Below are 22,900 nucleotides of genomic sequence, written 5' to 3'. Positions count from 1 at the left end.
ATAAGAAAGCTGTTTGCAGAAAACAAGAGAAAGCCTACAACTCACACCCCACTAAATCTTTCACAGAAACATGGCTTACAGAAGCGCAGAGCTCACAAGGTCCTAATTCTCTGTTTTGGAAAGGAAGTCACCAGGGAACTCCTTGCTAATGCAGAAGCATTTCTTCACTTGATGTTGGCTTTCTAATTTTAGACATGATTTCCAATAAAGACTACTTTCTTTTGTATTTATAAAATGCTAAAAGAGATTAGCTAGTAGTCTTTAATGTGTTTAATAAGCACCAATGTAATGCTTAAACAAGCACAGCAATGCCAAGAAGTAAAATGCTACAACCTAAATTCTGCATTGCTTCGAACAAATCTCTACATGGAATCAGTGACAATTGTCAAGTGTACCACAGAAATGCATTTTCAATACAAAATCACTTGCAGAGGTATTTTCAACTATATTTAGATTTTTTATAATGAACACTTTAGTTTTGAATTATAAGAAATAGCTTCCTATTCTCTTAAGTTTTTATATCTTTTGCTAAGAAATACAAAAAAATTGATAAAAAGTATTTGGAAAGTAGTTCAAAAGTTCTAACTGAGATCTTAAAACTGAAATAATTTCTTTCCATTGTTCTCTGTACCTTCTCTGTACCTTAGTGGTTCCTTATTTTGCTTTTTATTCAGAAACCTCCCTCTTTCACATTAACCATTTCAGACTGTTAAATAGCTGAGTGAAGGAATGTACACGACTCTAACTTCAAGAAAGTCAGACCAAAGCATTACATACTTAAAAACAACTTACATCAAAGTCTCAGTCAAAAGAATGACTGAGAAGATTAAAAGAGATTTCGAAACTCCAGAGCTATAGCTGTGAAAAATGTTGTTTGTGCTGTGCCAGGAGCCTAACCTACTATGCAGTAATTATCATTGCTCTGTAAAGCTTGTTTTACAATTGGTTGAGTACAACATTTACTCACTGAACTAGAAAACAAATGATGTCAAAGAAAAGTTTAAGTTCTATAAATCAGATAAATGCAATCTGAATTTAAATTCATTTTCATATTTGTATGCCATTTTAAATAACTAAGTTAAGAAAATCTAATAATTCTCCACCCAATTATTTATTTAGGAAGATGTTCCCCTGCGCCATAATAATTTTATTCATATTTGATTAGAGAAACTTGTAATCTCAGACAGTAAATTGATTATTTAATAGGGAAATATTGCAATTTCACAAGGTCTCTCTAAACACGCCATTTTAGTGAGATCACTGTTGACACAGGAGACAGTATAGCTCTAAGGATTCTTGGTTTTATGATGCATTTCACTTATCGCTGAGCTAATGCTGAACAACATCCTCCCTAAAGTATTTCGTACTATAAACATACAAATTGGAAATTAGGGAAGTTGTAAGGAAGTTGCTTCAAAAACATTTACTTCAAGACACCTGCAATTTCCTAAGGAGTAGAGTCAATAATATGGTTGTAAAAAAGATTTGTAAATGTTTGAACTGAATTCCTCACTGGATCCAAGGCAACCACCATGGTGGAGAACTGGTCTGCTTAAGTACATCTGAAGCATTTCCAAAAATCTTGTTAATGTATAAAAATGAAGATGTTTGTCAACTATGCTGACAGTACTGTTTAGAGCTTCTCCGAGGATGGAGGCTCCACAACTTGTCCAGGGAATATATTTCAGTGTTTGTCAACCATCACTGTAGAAAAAAGAGTTTTCTTTATACTGAGATGTAATTACCTGCTTTTCAATTTGCACCCACTGCCTCTTATCCTACCTGCAGGTACTGCTGAAAAGAGTCTGCCTCCCTTTTCTTCACTGCCTCATGTCAGGTATTTATACACATTCAAGTATTTATATACATTGATAAGATTCTCAAGAACCTTCTTTTCTTCAGGCTGAAGTCCCACCTTTCTTTGCCTGTCCTTATGTGAGAGATGCTCCAGTGCCTTTAACCCTCTTTGTAGCCCTTTGCTAGACAAATTGCAGAAGCTGTATGTTTCTTGGTATGGTCTTGCCAGTACTAAGTAGAGGGCAATGACCTCAATGATGGCCTAGTAATGGACTTTTTTGACATGTAGGTGGATTGCTGATTCATAATCTGCTTGTCCAGCAGTTTGGAATTAGTGAGTCCTGATGCCATGGGTTTTTATTCTCCAGATGCAAGATTTATTAAACTTCAGATAATTTATTTTTATCCAGTTCTCCGTCAACTTGCTAAGATATGCTCTACTCCATTCTCTTAATGAATGTCCTAATGAAGACACTGGCTCCAATATTGAGCCCTGGGGTATACCATTATCGACTTACCTCTGACTGGACTTTGTGGCACTGATCACAAGTCCCAGGGGCCAGTTATTCCCCTGGTTTTCCAAAATCATTGCTGCTCCCCTTATCTAACCTGTACTTTGTCACCTTGTCTATAATGAAGATATGGAAGAAGACATCAAAATTTTTACTTGATAGCAACAACACACACTATCCTCCCATTCATCAAACTAATCACCTAACTGTAGAAAACAATAGGATTGCTAAGCACTATTTCCTCTTCTCAAATCCACATGGACTACTCTCAGTCACCTACTTGTCCTTCATGTGTTTGAAAATGTTTTCTAGGAGGATTTCCTTCATCACATCATGCCTGCAGATACCTGGATCTTTCTTATGCTTTGTGAAGATACAAGTGATATTTTTGTTCTCAGTCTTCAGGAACCTCTCCCAGCTGACATTCAAAGACAATCAAGAGTCACCTTACAATGACATCAGCCAGCACTCAACACGTGTGTGCAACCTTCAAACACTAGTTACATTCACTTTGCTTAAGTGCTATCCTCAGACTGGGGAAGTCTTCCTCCAGACACTCCTTTTGCTTTCAGGAGCTGGGATTCCTCAAGGCTGGTTTTACTCATAAAAACTGATGCTGTGCAGTCTGTTGACCTTGTCCCACAGCTTTTTCACTGGATGGCACAGTTCTGCAGCATGTCCCAGATTCAGTGAGAGGTCCCAGGCATCCTTTCCACCCCAAGGTTCACTGAGTTGCATCCTCCTGAAGCTGCTTGCGTCCAAGAAACTGACAGCAAAGCAACAGCTTCTTCAACACTACTTGGGTCATATGACCTCTGGCCATCATCTAAGTAAGTGTATGTTGGGCAAGGAAAGTTTGCTAGTCACTTGCCAGAAATCTCCAGATTCTAAAAGCTCAGGAAGACATCAAGTAGATCTCAAAAAAGCAGAGCACAGAAACTGCTTCATGAGCTGCTGTGCCTGTTAGTTATATTTTAGTCCTGGCTCCCACATATGAAAATGAAAAATGACAATTTCTGGATTTCAAATTATAGCTGTCTGACAAAGTTGCATTTATGTTTTCCATTAAGAGAATTTTTGGAATTAATGTATTATATTAAAAAAAATCACTTTCAGAAAAAAAAAAAAATTAAATGCATAAAGTTCAGGGAAAATTAGTGCCACCAAGATACCCAACTGAAGTTAAACGTTAATTTGTAACACCTCTGTCTTTATATTTTGCAAATATACATTTCATTATACTTAACATGGAAGATGGACTATACATGACTCCCTAGTCTATATTTACAAATGTAGAAACTTTAAAGAAAGTACAGCAACATGTCAAAATTATTTGGAGACTAAAGAAAATTCCTTACATGGGGTGCTAAAGAAGCTTTGTTTTCTCAAAAATAAATGGAATGGTGATTTGATTACACAGAAAATATCTTTAAACATCTCTTTAATGCAGACATGACAAAGACTATTTTTTGGAAGATCAAGCTACAAGCTCAAGGGTAAAGAATAATTTTTTGAAATTTCAGGTAACACTGGAATAATCAAGCAGACCTATGAAGTCTATTGTTGATGTCTTTCAAGTGGAAACTATGCTTCTGTGAAAGAAACACCTAGCCAAAGTGCAGGCTTATTGAGAGAAATAATGATGTGCTGCTTAATGCAGGAGGTCAGAAGTATATGGTGTTTGTTCTCCACTGTTTAAATTCCAAGCGATGCTAGGATAGCATTCATACTTTCTATTTTTTTCTTGGTGAGGGACTTTTCTGAGTAACACGTGACTGCTTTCTGAAGCTGCTCATGTAATTTGAGTGATGGTGTAATACTATCAAGTTGCTGTAGCAGTAATGTGCTACTCCTAGTTCCTGAAAGCAACAAAAGGGAGACTGAAAAATGAAGAGGAAATTGAATCTATTGTCCAATTCTGCCAGTGACCAGAGCTACAAATGAAGTCTCTTCCTTAGCAAGGCCTCCTAACTAACACAAATCACTTTGTTAAAGTTACAGAAAAAAACAAAAAACACATCTAAAGTTACTAGTGGTACAGCAAAGAGATCTACTGGCCTTTTCACAAGAACTGCAAAAGTTTGTGATGACTGTTGATGTTAACTTGGGTTAACTCAAAATAATTTATAAGATGAAAATTAGTAAGTAAAATAACAGGCAAGAAACATTTACAAGTATTTTTTGTTACTAAATTCTAGAAAACATGAAAAATGCTAGAAACAGCACAACTTAGAAACAGCAATTTTTGAGGAAAAAACCAGTTTTGTAACTGATCAGATTTGAAAATGCACCTTGAATACTAAAGAAGGGCAGAAACATAAATTTGGAGAATACAATGAATGAGAATGATTTTTCAGAATAAGATACTAAAAATGAAATATTTCAGTTCTCCAAAAAAAAAAAAAAAATCAGTAGAAAATCCATCTTTTTTTTTGTTCTTTCACTTAGTGTCTACTCCATGATCAAACTAGACCCTCCCCTAGGAAAGTTCATTAGCTAGGCTTAAACTATGCACCTCAAATATAAATGGACCTTGTGTTACATTTTACTGCAAAGACTAATGATCTGACAACCTCAAACTCAGTAATGCTTAACATCTTCCCTTTTTATTATGCAGTTTGGTTTCTATGGCAACATTATTTAGAAAGAAATACAAACACTTGAATCACTGGTGACAAAAACCCCACACTTCAAATTGATAATGGTTTGCTTGAATTTGAAAGCACCTTACAGATTCAAGTGAAGTGAAGATGGACAATATCGTAGAGATAAGATCTATCTATTTCAGATCCTCATCATAAATAGATTTTGCACCTCTGCTTCAATTTTGCAGTTTCTTTCCACTATATTTACTGTCAAATAATTGTTCTTCCATGATTTTATTTTTATTTTTACATTATTGGACAGAAGAACATGAAATATACTTAAAATACATGCACACAGTACCATATAATTCAGCTCACAGAGGAAATGAGAAGGTCCACATGAGCTGCTTTAAAAGCAGTGGGAAAGGGAAGGGAAATTTAAGAAAATCCTGGAACTGAAACATGAAGGACATGTTATTGGTTTTGGTAAAGGGAAAAGTAGAGGCTGAAGGAACAGGTATAACAAAGGAGATGCGAGAAGGTCCCAGTTTGTGGAAAAAGAATGGGAAGTAACAAATTTACTCTTATAAACATAACTAATACTAATAATAATTAATAAATTTAAAAATACTAGACTTCCAGTTCTTTTGTGTTCTTTTGAGTTCTTTTACTGAGAAAATATATATATATATATTTCTACTAAAGCAAAGAAATAATATGCAAACAAATCCAATCTTTATTTATTATTGCACTAGTTTTTCATGGCTGTACCACTTCAAATTTTCAGTGTGTTTGGAGTTTTTTCTTAAGCGACCACAAAGAGCTTTCAGGTTCCCACCTCCCCCATTCTAAATGATCTCTCTATGCTTCATTTCTGTAAACATATTATATTAGTGTACACCACCTTCTGCAAACTCCTTCATCTTTTGGGATACCTTGAAAGCATCCAGAGAAAAGAACTTGACAGAAGGTATTTTGCACACTTCTATCATTAAATTCCATTGCTGAGCTATGTTTGTACCACTGTCTACAAGCCTCAGTTGCTTACCTAAAGCACCAGCTCTGTCATGGATCTTTTACACGTTTCTTTGAGTTTTTGACGTATAATTATCAATAATGTTAATTTTCCTCAGTTCCTTAGATCCTTCTAAGTAGTCAATGATCTCCAGCACACACGCTTAATGATTCTCAATTTGCTATTAATAGTAGCTTAATTTGCAAAAGAACTGAGCATTTAAAAATATTGCTGAACTGGGAATTAAAACTGAGTATGACAATGTACAATGAAACTGGAAAGTGTAAGAAGTTCAGGTTCTCAAAGTTTGGCACTCAAACATATTTATTTTTAAATGTTTTGAAATGCATGATTTATCCCTAATATGTTTTAGTTTGTAGCCCATAAAATGGACACAACCACATCTTTAAAAATGAACAAAATGTTGAAAAAAAATCAAGTGTTACATTTTTTGCTTTAATGTTCAAAAGAGAGCCTATGACTAAACCAGTTCTTCATATAATGTGAAAGAATTGGAGTATCTGCTGGAAGCAGAACAGAGAAACATGACATCTATAATTAAATAACAAGGAATATTTAATAGCCATTAGATATGTGCTGTCCTGTTTGGCATTAAATAGAGCAAAGTTCTTGGTACAAACAGTATGTTACAGTGTAATTTGACTTATTGGAAATGCAAATGTACACGGGAATTGAATGAAAATTGCAAACTGTTATTAATGGTTGGGTGGGGGTGATCAGCAGACTGAGTCTTGTGACTATCTCACGTGCAGTAAGATAAGGATGGATGCTGAGATTCTGAAGTCTACAGCTCCTATTATTTGGATCAAAGCAATTGTGTGGTGGCTTAGATTATAAAACAATCATCACTCCTGATTTTACATCTACTGAAGTGAGATAGCAGTTAAATTTTATGTGTGGATGGGAAATAGCCATGATAAATTTACCAACCCGCTAGTTTCCACTGAGAGAAAAAAAAAAAAAAAAAAAAAAAAAAAAAATTAAAATTAATTTGTAAAAAATTAAAAAAAAAAAAATAAATTTGTATTAGTATGAACCCGGCCCAAAAAAAAAAAAAAAAGAAAAATTCGAACAGAAATGCCTCTAAAAAACAGTTATATTTGTAACTGTTCCTAAATGAGAAGCAGTAAACTGCATATCTGAAGATTCAACACTCCACATAAAAACATGCTAACGCATGATAAAACTGACTATCTGTATCTTCCTAGTATTCTGAATATCTAACTGGGTAACAGTAAGACTTGTAGAAATTATAAAATCCTTAATAAAAACCCATAATCCCATGTTTATATTTGCCATGTAAGTTTTTAATCTACCTTACTCTGTTAACTTTTTCTGAGAGGATTCACTAGTCTTACTTTGAAGTGTAAATAACCTCAGCTTTCAACTTCATGTTTAACTTAAGAGAAAGTCAGTACTATTTTTATAAATTAAAGAAAATAGTGAGGCAAAAATTTGAGTAATGGTCTGTAGGTCTCAAAACTCTCTCTTCAAGAACTGGTCTTACATTATTATTACTATTACTAGAATTATTAAGCTATCCTTTAATAATTCATTGTGTTTGACTAAGGTCAATGATGAATGATATTAAAACCTTCCACTTTAGATAACTGAAATACTAAATATTATGATACCAAAATTAAATATTTTCACAAACTTTTAGGAGCAGAAGAGATTTATAAACTCTCAAGACCAAATAATTTCTTCATATATTAGCATCATAAATATTCATTATCTGTTTCACTGAAATACCCAAGTCAGTAAGTACGGGAAAGAAATGCATAACATACACATATAAATCCGTCAATTACTTCATTATAATAAAATTCTCAATAACCAAACATTTATTTAATGAGTATAACATTGTGTTGCTTTTCTAGCTCATAGCATCTTTTTTTTTTTTTTTTTTTTTTAATATATATACAAATATATATTTATGCTTGGCAGGGACACTGGTGCAATGGCATCTACAACAAAACTTGGGTCATTAGTTCTGGTTTCTAATGTCGTAGGTAATACCCTAAATGCATATACCTTACAAGTAGTAAGACATGGTCTATTCCTACAATAAAACTAAAACTCCTGAGAAACACTAATAATCTTGCACTTAAAATTCCAGTGGAAATGTTGCACAATGACAATATCCACCTCGGTACTGTCAGTCATTAAAACGTTGTCTATGGTTTAAATTGTTAAATCTCCTTCAACTGAAGAGAAACCTGAAATGTCAAAGCTCAGTTCACTGTCAGCATGCTTCATACTCAGCTGCTACCTTTCAATTTTTTATCAGTGCTTAGAAAGAAGTCACACATCAAAGTCAGTAAGCACACACAACAGTTGTTCACAGAGTTTACTCACCCTTTGACCTTCTTTGCCAGGTGGACCTTGGGGACCCTCCAGCCCTGGCAAACCCTGAAAATGCAAACATTAAACAAATATAACATTCACTGTTATTTTCTTTGTCTATTATTTAATACTAGCAAGACTAAACCAAAGAGCCAGATGTCAATACAAAGCATTTGTTTGTAATAATAAAAACAAATTATTTGTAATAACTTCTTTCATGGAAGGTTGCATTCAGGTGTGAGGAAAAAAATGCAACAGTAATTATTAATCATATTCCCCCATATAAAATCATTTGAAAACAAGGAGGTAAATCAACATTACTTAAGCAAAATTGTAAGCACAGTTATCTACTGTTTTGCATGAAGATCTATTTATTTGGTGGAGTTAGGATGCTATAAGAAAGCAAACCACCTATATTAAGTCAGTGACAGCTTTATAACTCAAATTCACACGCAGGCACTGGAAGTGGGGGAAGGGAAAGGAGGGGAGGGAAAGGGACTAAATATAGCAGGCGGCCTTATGCTTTCTTTATTGTAAGAATCAGTTCTATGTAGTTTCCTCTGTGTGCCTGGGCTGGGCTTTTCAAATCATTCAGAGCCACTCTGTCTTTCCCTCTCCTTAGACCAGGTGCAGGAGTTTGGGGTATTTTGAATATACTCTCAACATCTGAGCCTTCCATCCAAACTCAGTGCAAGAGCATGCAAGAGTGACTGCAGTTACAATCACAGGCTGCTTCTGAGGAATGAGGGTTTTAATTTTGTATCTGATTAGTGTACAATATAATCATAAAGTCTTCTCATAACAGCTTTGTGCTTAGAAGGCTGCCCCTTCTCTTAATTTATGAGTCACCTTGGAACTTTTTTTTTTTTTTTTTTTTTTTTTAATGACTTCAAGGAAACTATCCAATTTCCATTATAGCAACAAGAAATATGAAATGAATTTCAATGTAATCAGCAAAGAGCACTGAACATATATACGTCCTATAATTTAAAGAAAATTGAATTTAATATTGCCTATTCTTATAGGGTATCAAAAAATCAAGATTTTCTTAACTATTTAAATTACTATTGCTTGTGTATTGCTTCAATATACTTCAAGTTGAAATATTTTAATATTTGTATGCTTGGCCAAATTCTGAAGTCCTGTAATTATCATAACTTTAAAAAATTCCCAGAGTTCTAGGAAAGAATTAGAGAATTTAATTTATGATCTCTAAAAATAAACTTGCGAAAGTGGACATGGAAAAGTTGCTAGCTTATAACACTTTAAAGGATATTTTCAGCCAATCTGAAGGAAGGCTGACATCAGTCATAAATGAAAGCAGTCTATTCAAGAGTTATTTCTTATCTTTACTCTCAAACACTGAAGTCATTATTTCAATTCTGTATAATAGAAACAAGAAAAGGTTTTTGAATCTTTTACAAAATTTATGCATGCTACTTCCTAAAAGTTTATGGAAGTAAAATGCAAGACAATTTTGTGTCCAAATCCCAGCAAATTAAATACAGCAATGTACCTTACACAGGCACAAACACATACAGCAATCCATGAATGAACTCTGTAAGCCTCTTCTACTGTCTCCTGAAGGTAGTTTAAAAATTTGCTGAGAATTCTTCCTACCAACTATTAGCAATATTCTGTTTTGCAGAGAAATTCTGGGAATTCAGGAAGAGGTGAAGTTCTGTTTTGTTAGTACTTCACTTTTAGTGGCAATTTTATGTAGGGGAATGAAATGAAAGCCTGCAATGTCAGTTTTATGAAGGAGGAAATAATGAGCCTCACATATCTGTACAATAAGGTTCCAAGGGAATAAGAATTATACAACAATATAACTGCACTATAATGATAATTAACAGCCAACATTTTTGTTCTAGGCCTACTTTAATTCTTTTTCTTCTTTCTACAATATTATCGTAATAAAAAAAGGAACCAGATAAAAAGGTTTATCTGCAAGGAAAGGGAGGAGATCTGCTTACAATTGGTAAGAAGGCAGGGAGGACTACTCTGTACAAGGAGCCATATCCTGACATTGAATCTGAGGTAAAAGTTCACACTACCTTCAGTGGGATCTTTGGCTTAAAAAGTGATAGGACAATATTGGCAATGGCTGTAAAGCTGCAATAACTTAGCAATGGTAATGTCTTAGCAATGCTTAGCATTCAGCATTCATTGGATGAGATCCTGGAAATGTAACTGAAGAAGAAACCCACAGAAGGAATGAAAATAAAATTTCTCAACAGTGAAATCTCTCTAATGGGATGAATAAAAAACCTTGCTAAATTCCTAAGAAACTTGGCAATGAATTTAACAGTTTAGCACAGAAAAATACAATTTTTATGAAGGCAGAGCAGTTTCTATTTAGATCTTTATCCTCTTCAACTTCTGGGTACCTCCCTCTGAACACTAAAGGACATATTCTCCACTCCCTCAAATTACAGGGAGCATAGACAGTCAACAAACTTTATCAGAGGATCTCATTGCAGACAGAAAGGGATAGGTTATATATTGTCATGTGGCCTCAAAGGACATGCTTTGATTGTGTGGGACAACATCCAAAGTAATTAAAATGATACATTATGTATCAGTTTTCAATCTAATAGTACTGCACTGGTAACAGAACGGGTATGGCAATGAGGTGTACAAGGCATAAAGGGAGACAGGAAAACAGTAGCATTCCAGTGGCATCAGGCTGGCAGGAAAATATAATGCGTACTTACAGATGGCCTAAAACACATTCTTTCTCCTGACTCCGGCCACCACTGAGGTCAGAAGATGCTGTCCTTTCAACTATTTCATTGAGAAATAAACTAAATATATGCAATCTATAGGGCCTGTACCTTTCGTTGACCACAAAAGTCTCTTGGAGTTGTCTGTCTGAAGAAGCTTAAAGAACATGGAGTGGAAATGTCTCAAACATTAAGCCTTGAGGGGAAAAAAATCCACCAAAAACACAACAACCAATAAACTAGAGTGGACTCAGATGCACCTGAAAATCTTTTCTGGCAGCCCAATGGGCCAGTTGCACCCTGATCAATCTCTGATCTCTGATCCTTTTGGGCCCTTTCCAACTCAAGGTACTGATTGTGATTCTGTGAACTCATAAAATCCACTATAATGAGTAAAAATAGCTACAAAAGATAAAACGTGATATACTACCAGACTTTAAGGAATTATACAAGATCCTATGGCTCTGGGCAGCCTGCTCTAGTGACTGGCAACCTTGCCCATGGCAGGGGGGTTGAAACTAGATGATCTTTGAGGTCCTTTTCAACCCAGGCCATTCTATGATTCCATGATCCTGGAAATGAAGTTAAGAATGGAAATTTGTGGATTTCTTTATAAGAGCTAGATCTATGGCAAACATTGGCAAAGGAAAACATGTTGGTTGTAAAGCTAAAGAAAAAACAAGTAATGTGTAAAGCACAAGCCCACAGAAAAATGGCCTTTAAACAAAAAGATCAAAACAGATAAAGGTTTAGTCAACAGAAGAGAGGAAAACTTGTGTACTTAAAAAATTATACCATAAAATAAAAGAACTGTTAAAACAACCAACATTTAATAAAAAATGTCTGTAAGAACTAGCATTTAAGACAGTTTTTTTGGCCAGTAATGGAAGATAAAACTAATGAGAATTATTAACCTTGAGATAGTAGAAGAAAAAATATGTTTAGAAGTGATAGAAAAATCAGCTAGTAAGTTCAGACAATTAAGCAATTTTAAGTTTCACAAGGTATCAGTTTAAAATGTAACAAATGGCACGTAACCAAGAAATTGCTCATCACAAAACTAAAATCCTGCCATGTGACCATGCAGGTACAAAAACATGTTAAAATACCTGGTATATCAAGACATATTTCTACAGAGATATATGGTGGAATCTTAATTGATATACTTAACTGCTCAGAGTAACTGCCTAACCTAAAAATACGCTGAATAAAAGCAAAGTTTTTACCATGTTCTCCTGGTGAATTGAAAACCAAAACAAAATGGAACAGCTGAAGCAGAAGAGTGAAATTGAAGTTGTCATATTTATTACTTCCCCTGGAAGCTTATGACTGATACCAAAAGAATACTGTAAAAATATTTCACAAGCCAGTGTATTTTTGCTATTCTGAAAGTTGTCTCAAAATGTAGCTGATTGTTTCTGAAGCAGGCTATACAGCTATCTCATGCACTCTTAGGTAGGGCTGCAGAAACAGATTTATGTGCATAGCAGCTTTTCTTTCTCCTTAAAAACTAAAAATACTATACAAATACTAACAATAATAAGAAAGGTCTAATCATGGCACAAAAAATGATAGCTCATTATAGACCTTTATAGACTTTCTGTCTTGTGTACACAAACAGCTTTCATCCATTTTTTCTTCCTTGCTATGTACTTCAGCAAACATATAACCTAATTTTTATGTAATAAAAGCTGCTAGACAGGGAGAAAGTGCATGAGACAAGTCAAGCAAAGACACAAAGCCTGAATTAGGTATGCAGAAGAAACATGAGGCAATGTAAGAATGACTCATTTATTGACATTTGAATATGTGAGCTTTTGTAATGAAAAATCTTGCTACTTTAAAAAGACTTAGCTATAATAGACATTATTTGGCAACCATAGTTGGTATAGTTCTGCTGAAATAAAATCAACAATAGAATTTTTATTTATTTATTTTTACAAGCAAGTCAGTAGGCAATTCCCACGGCAGAGACTTGACCTAATTCTTCAACACACAGTTCTCACTAGGATATAGAAAGGCTGTCATTCTGATGGATTTAGATATATAATGATCCCTTTTAAAATTAAGAAGTAGAGCAGTATGAAATCACAAATCAATACAGTAAGAGACCACCAATTTGACTTTTTAAGTAACTGAATGTGTGATTGTAGTAAACTCCTGCAGTCTGAAATAACCAAAAAGCATTGGTCACCTGCCAAATACTGCTTTTAGGATCACAGAATCACAGAATGGCTTGGGTTGGAAGGGATCCCAAGGATCATCGAGTTCCAACCTCCCTGCCACATGCAAGAACCTCCAGATCTGGTACTAGACCAGACTGCCGAGGGCCCCATCCAACCTCATCCAGAGATGGAGCATCCACAGCCTCTCTGCGCAGTTTGTTCTAGCACCTCACCACTCCCTCTGTAAATCCTCCTCCCTGACATCCTCTTCCGAAGGATGTTATTGCTTTTGCTGCATTCATGCAAAGATACAATTCAACTACATCTTAATCACCTATGGATCTGGAGGTATTAGCAGCCAACAAATCTACTCCACAGCTCATGATTTTCACTGTGGCCCTGCTAAGCTATTTTGAAGGTATTTTCCTCCTTGGCTTGCTACTCTGATATGTAGTGGGAAAATCACTTTCCTCTTGAAAGAATGGGCTACTGCTCTCAGTAAGCACAAGAGTTGAAATATAAACACCTTCCCAACAGTCCAAATGGCTAAACTATTAGTTTCCCAGATAAACTATTTTCTGTCACTGTCCCACTTTTCTACCTTAGAGAAGATCAAAAAGCATGAGGAAGAGAGAGATCTTAAAATTCAGCTGTGGTGGTTTTCTCTCATCCACAGGATTGCCTACACCGAAATCCACAGAGCAAGATAGCAGACATTACTGTATACAAAGTTTTGCTAAAATTAGAAAGATGGTACAAGAAATTCTCAAATGGATGATTAATTTGTTACTGCATTATCATTTTGGCGAGGAAAATAAGACTGTCACTTACTTCAAATACCCCTATCATCATCAACATTTGCAAATGCAACCTCCCTCATGTTCTTACTGAAGTAAGTTGGGTTGGCAAGCTGAAACATTCCAACCTCAATTTTAGCCTGTTACTGCTTCTGCAGTAATCCTGCTACTTTGCTCTCAAGTTCAACATGAGATAGAACCCATTTTTATTTATTTTTTTCTGTCAGAACTGCCACCAATCTACTTACTTCTGTGGGAAAGGAGACAGTATTTAGAGTAAATATTTCAGACTGCAAGAAAACATGTTTAGACATATTTTCATGATAATTGATTACTGATTCAAACAGAAAATGGATTCTCATTGATTTCATTACTCTTGATGTTTGATCACTTCTGTAATTCTCTGGAAACTTCCCTTGAAATTTACTTTGCTTCAGAAATGATCATTTCAAAGGAAGGTTGGAAGTCTAATCTCACAGAACCTCACACTTCATGAACCCAGTACTTTTAATAGACTTGGGCTTATCTGCCCAAATCTAGAAAAGAAATCATTTAAAATCCTGAAAAGTAATTTGAAATTACTCTTTGCATTGATGCCTGCTGTGAATAGAAAAGCATATGAGACTATTCTCTAATCATTCCTCTAAGGAAAGACATATAGATCACATTCATGAAAAAAACCTGTCTATACCTTATTTAATTACAAAGTAATTAAAAATTAATTTAAAAGTAAATAAATTTAATTAAATAAGTCAAAACTGTACAAAGTAAAGTTTCCCTTAAGCTTATAACATTACCTGAAAAGAATGAGAGGATAATAATAGAGACACCTATTGGGTATGAGTCTTTGTCCCTTCTCAAGTAACACAAGTCATCCACAGGAGATGAATGAATTGCAGAAGTCAAGATAAGCAAAATTTGGTACATGAATTTTCAAAAAGAATCACCTGAAACACTGCAGCCAATTACAACAGCAAAAACAGTACATTACGCCTGCAGAAGCCAAACAACTATAAACGAATTTGTGTAGGTATTTGCTAGAAAATATTTTACTAGGAAAAAATGAATTACAATTTTAGCTTTACACAAATAATCACAGAAGCTACAAAAGAGAAGATGAGCAATCAGTCACTGTTGTTTGTTTACCAAGGAAATAGTTGAAAGTGACCACAGTACTTGCCTGGGCCTGAACCTAACCTGCACCCTGCAGACAGCTCCATGCCGTGCTTGTACGCCAGCTCCCTTCAGCTCGATTTAACCAGCCTCGGAAGCCAACATTCCAACTATCTGTTTAGTAAGCAAGTCTCGGGTACTTCTGTCTGTGGTCGACTTAAGCCTTGGCTTCTGCGTAAACACTTGGTGCCATCTGGACGACTGTTTCATAACTCTTGAAAGGGATAGGTTCACAGGAACGTACAGACGGACATTCGTTTTCCTCAGGAACTAAAAGCAGCATATCGAGTGTCAAGAGAAATAGTTATAATATATTTTACAAGAGACTGCTGCACTACCTTCCCTCACCTGTCACTTCTCTGACACGACATGCACACACTTAAGCTGTGGATAACAGAAAGAGGGAGCTGCTTAGCCAGCTGTGTCATTTCAGAAGACAGCCACTAGCTTCTCAAACCAAATGCCACAATTTGACGAGACTGACCAGCAAAATAGTATGGTCCCTGCTTTTTATTCTCTGAAGAATCCATTATTATGGTACAATTTATCAGAGAACTTAGAGAAAATAAACATATTCCTGAATTATATCCACATGAAGTGGGTATAATTATGGAGAAAAATTCAAAATGTATTCCCAAGTTGCTCCATAATAAATTTTAAAATACTAAAGAAGAGAGATCTAGTATTTATACATCACCACAAAAAAATAAAATACCACAGAAATAAATGTAATCACAAATAAAGGGTGAGACTCAATCATGACTTTGGACTACTCCTATAAAACTACTACCAGAACTAGTCAGATAAATATATATCTCAACTTATGTAATGTTAATTCATTTCTTGGAAGCATATGCAAAGTTAAATCCTTACTGAAAGTACTTAAATACATGTGTTGCAATTAGTAATCTAAGTCATTAAAATGTATTTGTATTTATAATGCATGAATCAAATAAACTTAAAACTTCCTGTGATTTCTGCTTTCAGTAAGATTCTAGTAAAGCCTCTACTTTATTATTCTTATTTTTTGCAGCTAAGCATATTTTGCACTACAGTGCTGGTTCCTTCTTCTCTACATCATCATGCCAGAATGAAGAAATTGCATTAATGAGCTTCCATATCTGCCTTAAAAAAACATACTGAAACACATGGGCTGTAAATCTAATCCCAATCCTACTAACCATAGAAACAGTCAGGCAAAAATCTCAATTCTGAATTCCTGCTATCGTAAAGAAGAAATTTTATTTGATGCACAAACTTTGATTTTGGTAGAGATTTACTGGTAAATGACATTAACCAAATTTGGTCAGCTCTAAGTGTATTTTTCAGAGCAACGAACTTTTGATCCATGAAATTCCTCCTTGAAACTGATAACATAATTTTTGCTTCTTAAAAGCCACAGTATTATTTCCTGTTTCATAGCTTGTTTTACGCTCATTCACTTGTCAGGTTTTTACATTTGTTGAGTATTTACAAACTCTGCCATATATACTAAAGTGGAGTAGCCCTCATTCATTTGAGAAGCTACAATTGCTACACCTGTCAATCAAACTTTTAAAAAATACTGCCAGATTTTTCCTCAATGAACTGATAATTTCATTATCTTCCGCATGTTCTCATGTTGGACGGCAGAGAAGTCTTACTATGCTTCCAACAGGATTTCTCCTCAGGATTTCCCAAGACGTTTTAGACACAGGGTCTAAAGACCTTTAGACTCATATCACTTAGACTTTCACTATTCCTGCTACCTCTGACTACAGACTTCTGTAGATGAACTATAGACAACTTCATGTAGACCCCAGGACTACCATCTAGCTACTTGGGAATCACTTCAGTAAAGCATTCTCAGCCTTTTTGTAAAGCTCATGCTGCTCATGATGAGGACAGGACTACAGAGAAGGTCTGTGTGAGGGAGAACGCTCCAGCCCTGCACAGCACTGCGGGCATTCTGGTTCCAGCTTAGATCAGCAAGAATATTTGCCCAGCTTGTTTCACTGCTAGGTGATTTCTATGAAAATACATACAAATAGTAGAGCTGCACAGGGCAGCAGAGCTCTGTAATGTCCTTGTGATGCTCTGGAAGGCAGATGACCCAGGCCCTGCATTCCAGCTTGACCAAATCCAAATCCTTTTGAGTATTTCCTCCCTCCATGTCCCAGTGCATTTTAGAGTTAGCTGTAACAGTGTTAATACAACATTATTTTCACCTCTCTTCCTTCCCTCCCCACAACAAAATAATTCATTTTCATTTTGATAAAAAGAAATAATTTTAAAATAACAAAATGTTAAAATTATGATAATGATACGGTTCATATGTTTATGACAGATGAGAGAAACAAATGGAACATTTTATAACTTTGATTTAACAAGATTCATAACTGAAACACTGATGTAATGTTTTGGCTGTAACAACATGAATGGTCTTGACAGAGTTTTTGTTCACTGACATATGAACCTTGATATTATCTGACCTATTACTTATTCTCAGCAAGACATCTTCCTTTCCTGGTCATATATTGTAGAAGTCACGACCACACAGAAGTCACACAAGTAAAACAACTCTGAAGAGTGGATTTTCCCCTAGCTGCCACAATTCATGTCATTTATCTTCTTAAGTTCTTGCCAATAGAAACCCATGAGTATTTACAGTGGCAAAGAGAGAAAGACTTCCCGCTGGGCCATATATTCCCAAAGTGTTGTAATCTGTCTTCAGATTGCTAAAGTAATTCATACTCAGTCTCATCCCTTCTGTCAGTTAACAGCTACAAAAACGTTTCAGTGCTTCAGTTACTTCCATCTCCCTGAAGACTTGCGTATCCTTTTCTAAAATTTAAATGTTTAACTTACATTAAAATAAAACATATGCTAAATATGAAGACAAACATCAGTGACTGTATCAATGCACTGCCATCTTGCCATGCCAGAATCAACTGACCTGAAACATTTGCACAGCATTTTGTAATCAAAGAAATGTAATTCTTTGACAGTCCACTACTTTACAAAATGCACAGAAAGTGCAAATTCAGTCAATCTGAAAACTGTTTCTGTTTTTCAGTGCTACTAACCTCTGAATATATCTTTGAGGAAAGCCAAGTGAACAGAGTTGGAACCAGAGACAATAGACTTATTTGCATTCACATCCTCTAGAAACAGGGATAGCATACTCAGGTGCTGCTACAAAAATAGGTATAGTTGCTTTTCCATCAGTTACACAAGAAATGTTTCAAAATACCATACAGGCATCATTAATTCTTCTTGTGTCTTATCCTCAAGAGTATCCTATTCCATTTCAATGATCTCTTTGAGGTCTGCAAGAATCTATTTGAAGTAAAATCTTCAATCTATTTCAGTAATGATCTTCGAATCAAAGTTATTTAATAGAAATATTTCACTGTTCACTAATTCAACATACATTTTGACTGAAGAACACAACTGTAACTGGTGCTGTTTCTCCCTAGTGAGACATGAGCTTCATTAAGAACTGATCTTGGGTCATAGTACTAAACTGCGTCAGGATATTGAACAGTTAGATTTATTCAATGTAAAACAAATACAATAAATAACACCATTTAATTGTGGAGTCTTAGAAAAAGCATATTTTTATGGTATGGGTCCATAGTTACATTCTTCAATGTAAAGGAAATCTTTGCAGCCATGGTCTTGGATATCAAGAGTGAAAAGGTACAGATTAATCAATAATGGTATGAATGATAGCTCTTGTGTTGTATATTTGGGATGTAGGTTTATTTAGAAGTAGTTCAAAATACTGACTCTGGAATAACTACATTTGCTGTTGAATAACAGGCTAGGAATTCAAGAGTTTTTGTCTTCATTTTCATTTCTGCCACTCTCTTTTGCATTGCTTTCACCTGAATGAACTGACCTTACAGAGAGCTTCCTTCTCATTTCAGTTTGTGAGTAAAATCACTTGGATTGAGGCAGAATTTGTTATTTTATAAAGCAAAATGCCCTGGAGAGTAATAGGGATAATTTCTTGCTAGGCTCTATACATTCTTGGGGCGCAAATCATTGCAAGAAAATTAAAAACATCTACTGTCTCCACGGCACTATCTAGCCAGAGTACAACCAACATACAGGTCATGGAATCATCAAAATTTTCTTTTCTGTTGCACAAGTACATATCAGATCCTTGCAAAGAAACTGTGTTAGATTCCTACTCAAGAAATCTTTTTTGTTTCTTGAAAGTCAACTAATTGTCACGTCTGATCTCTTTAATTTTTTTTCTGGTAAGTTACAATAAAGCTAATAAATGAGCTAGTAGTAGAATTTGCAAAACTTCCAGAATCTGATATATGGACTATTTCTATAAACAAGGAAAAAAGGGTACTTCACATTTTTTTTTCTGCTGTGAAATATGTAGAAACAGTAAAAGAAACTAAATGACTTAAATGCTGTGCTGTGTAATAATCTTTTAAGTGGCTTTCCATCACTGTAACATTACACTTTTTTCTTTCCAGTCTGTGCTGCTATGCATATCTGGTCATTATGTAAGACACAAAGATTACGTAAATGTCAAAAGCATGATATATAAACACCTAATTCTGCAATGACAAACTCCAAACAACTTTCTGTATGAAAAGAACTTTGCAATCATCAAAATTCAAAAAGTGTACCATTAAGCTGTTAACTAAAATTATTTTACTAACTTTTATTATCAGTAGCAGTATCAGCATGAAAAAAAAAAAGCATATGATGTGCTTCATGAAAGAATCAATTCAAAATGACTTATACAGCACCAATGTTAACTTCCAAGTGTTAATCTACGAACTCTCAAACATTTCTGTGTTTGCAGTAGACTTCCTATGGTATTTTATTTGTCTTGTTTTGATAAGAAGGTATTTACCAAATATTCAAAACTTAAAAAATATACTTTGAAATTGAAACGGATGGTACTAGATGAAGAATAATTTACATTTCTCAAGAACTGGTGAAAGCAATTAACTAATTTAATATAAGGACTATCTAACTACAGTGGCTAACAATGCACAAATAAAGAATTTGGCATTTGTTTGCACCTAAGGGGATAAATTGCACTCCTGATTCAAAATACTTTGCTCTATATGCAGTAAAAAATGAAGACTTCACCCTCTCCTCTACAACAGCATTTGAATACATGAACTCCTGTTATTACTGCCTTATCACTTAAAATCTAAGAAATGGTGAAAATGGTATTTTAATGGCAGCTAATTAAAGACTCATTGTCTTCACAAGGGAAGACACTAAGATACAAATGGCAAGATTATGTGATCATAGAAGAATGATATGTTGACAAAAATCATTTACACATAATAGTTGGCAGCTAAAAAAGGTTGGGAAGAACATGAATACAATGAGGCAAGAAGAACTTGTATGTGATGGACTCATCATGCTGAGGGACATTACCACGTACAGGTATTGGATAATTAACTGAATGCAGTGGAAGAATATTTTGGGATTGCACAAGAGTTAATATGGGATGTTTAATGGCAGAAACAAAGGCAGGGAATGACTGGGGGCTAGCAACTGGGTAGAGACCAGAATTAGGGGCAGCTACTGGGTAGGCTGTGTCAGCCCATCTCCTGGAGATATGCACATTACGTATGTATTTCCCCCTACCACGGTTTATCCACTATTACGATTTACCATCATAAATCAGTCAGGGGGTAACAGCATAAGGCTGCTGGTGCTGTTTGTGGAAATGCTGAGTGCCCAGCTGTGCTGACCTTCATGGCCACACATGTATGTGCATTATATGTGTTTTTATGTGCCTACTGGGACTGCATGCTCAATCTAGTTACCAGCTGACCTGGGGGCATGGAGCTGTGACTGCCTTACCTCTATCCATCTTCTCCACCCTTAACTTTCTGACAATAAATCCCTATATGTCATTTGTTTTCCAAACTTTTACTGAAAAATGGTTTTCAGAAAAATATAAGCTAAATTTACCCTAGTATTTGTTGGGAAACACGATATTTTAAACGTGCTTATTTTCTTTGCATTTATATATTTCCCTTTTTTCTGCTTCACAATTCACATAGACATTCTCAGTAGAGAGGCTGGACTGTTAAATTAAATAATGGCAAATAAGCTAAAAGCGGCAGCATTTCTGAGTGATTTCTTCTGTTATTGCTTTATGTGTACTCACACTTAAGGCAGTTGGTCCTGGAGGTCCTGCTTCCCCCTAGTTAAAGCAGGAAAGTGAATAAACCAGCAGTCTCTTTAGTTCCAATTTTTACCCTCTAAGATTTTTAGAGGATACATATCATAGCATAAGTAAATTCACTAAAATTATCAAACATGCTCTCTGTTACAATAATATTTGGGTAAAGAATTTTTTTGGGGGTAGTAATTTCATAGGTATACACAGTTTACCACAAGTTAAATAGAAAAACAAAACAAAACAAAAAAATAGGCAGGCCTCTGCATAAATGAATCGGTTAAAAAAAAGCAGTCCTGCAGAGACATTTGCGTATGTGAAATTACAAGCTAATGCTTACGTGCTTAAGGTGGCCTCTGAAGTCAATGTGACTGCTCCCATATAATAAAGACATCTGACTATGTAAAACGTTCACAGAATTATCTTGTTGAGTTCTGAATTTCACTGTAAGACCTTCAATTGCAATCCAGCAAACAAATCAGAGAGCTCCAAGAGAGCAATTCAGAACATCTAATTTAGGCTTCTGATCTGGATTGCTTTCAAAAGAAGATTCTGTCCATTTTGTAGTGATAAAAAGTGTTCATCTTGTGTATTTACAGTTCATCAGTACTCACATTCTTTAATCATTAAGGTGGACAAGTGGCAGCATGAGTGTTTCACCACACCTAGGTAAGGCAGTGCATTATTGAAGAAATATCATGCACTCTCACATATCAATATAAGCTTAGAAATAAAAATGAGTACCTTTTCTCCTTTAGGACCAGCCACACCAGGACTACCAGGGTCACCTTTTAGTCCCTGGGAGAAAAAAGAACGTATATTTGTCAGCATCCATGGAAAAGTGTTGGACTGCTGTGAACCAGTATATACATAAGCAGCTCTGAAAGTAATTCTTCCTATTTATTTCCATGGAAAATACAATGGAAACAAAGAGCACAATAGCACTGCTAGATAGACAGAATTCTGAGTTACAAAACACTGTTTTTCAACAGAGTCATCATTTTTTGCCAGCAATGAACAAGAGCCTGAATGCCATGCTCACAAGTATCTGCAGCAGTGGAGGTGACTTGCTGTCACTACTGTTGAAACATATCACTCACCACCTTACTGCTCACATCCACTGTTTGGTCTCCATAAAAGTTCAGCAAGCATCGATGATTGTGAGCAGGTGCCATTTTTTTTCTTATGGAAGAATTCAATCACACCCTTGCTTCATATGTACTTCAGTGTCAGATGCCATTTTGCCAGACTGCCCCTCTGCTGCCACTTGTTGTATGGCAACAGAATGTAATGGAATATTTTTGGGAAGGTTCAGCCTCTACTGTCATACTACCAAATTCTGCCTCTAACATCATGGGATGAATAATGAAGTAGGAGACACTACTTTTGGAGTAGTGCTCAACTAAATAGGCTTTAAAGTATTAGGAAATTAATAATAATATAATCTCAGAATTCTTCATTTTCATTTTCCCCCTCTACTCAGCTATTTTGAGGCCCCATCTGGAGCACTGTGTCCAGGTCTGGGGCCCTCAATACGAGAAAGATGCAGAGCTCTTGGAACAAGTCCACAGGAGGACTACTAAGATGATCAGAGGGCCACAGAACT

At 35.3% G+C, this 22,900-nt stretch overlaps 1 protein-coding gene across 5 annotated transcripts in view; it reads right to left on the bottom strand.

Annotated features, from left to right (window-relative positions):
- Positions 1-22,900, bottom strand: part of COL19A1 (collagen type XIX alpha 1 chain) — a 187,436-nt gene that overhangs the window by 65,080 nt on the left and 99,456 nt on the right. For all 5 annotated transcript variants that reach the window (XM_042879227.1, XM_042879217.1, XM_042879207.1 and 2 more), the window contains 3 exons: positions 22,039-22,092; positions 21,283-21,318; positions 8,289-8,342 (listed from right to left, as the gene is read on the bottom strand). In XM_042879227.1, the coding sequence (XP_042735161.1) occupies positions 8,289-8,342; positions 21,283-21,318; positions 22,039-22,092 (144 nt within the window). The remainder of the gene's footprint in view (positions 1-8,288; positions 8,343-21,282; positions 21,319-22,038; positions 22,093-22,900) is intronic.

Source organism: Lagopus leucura, unplaced genomic scaffold, assembly GCF_019238085.1.
Source record: "Lagopus leucura isolate 7727_CA_CO unplaced genomic scaffold, USGS_WTPT01 Super-Scaffold_73, whole genome shotgun sequence".
Taxonomy (NCBI): domain Eukaryota; kingdom Metazoa; phylum Chordata; class Aves; order Galliformes; family Phasianidae; genus Lagopus; species Lagopus leucura.
The sequence above is the reverse complement of the archived record's forward strand: the minus strand, read 5'-3'. Positions and strand labels throughout refer to the sequence as shown.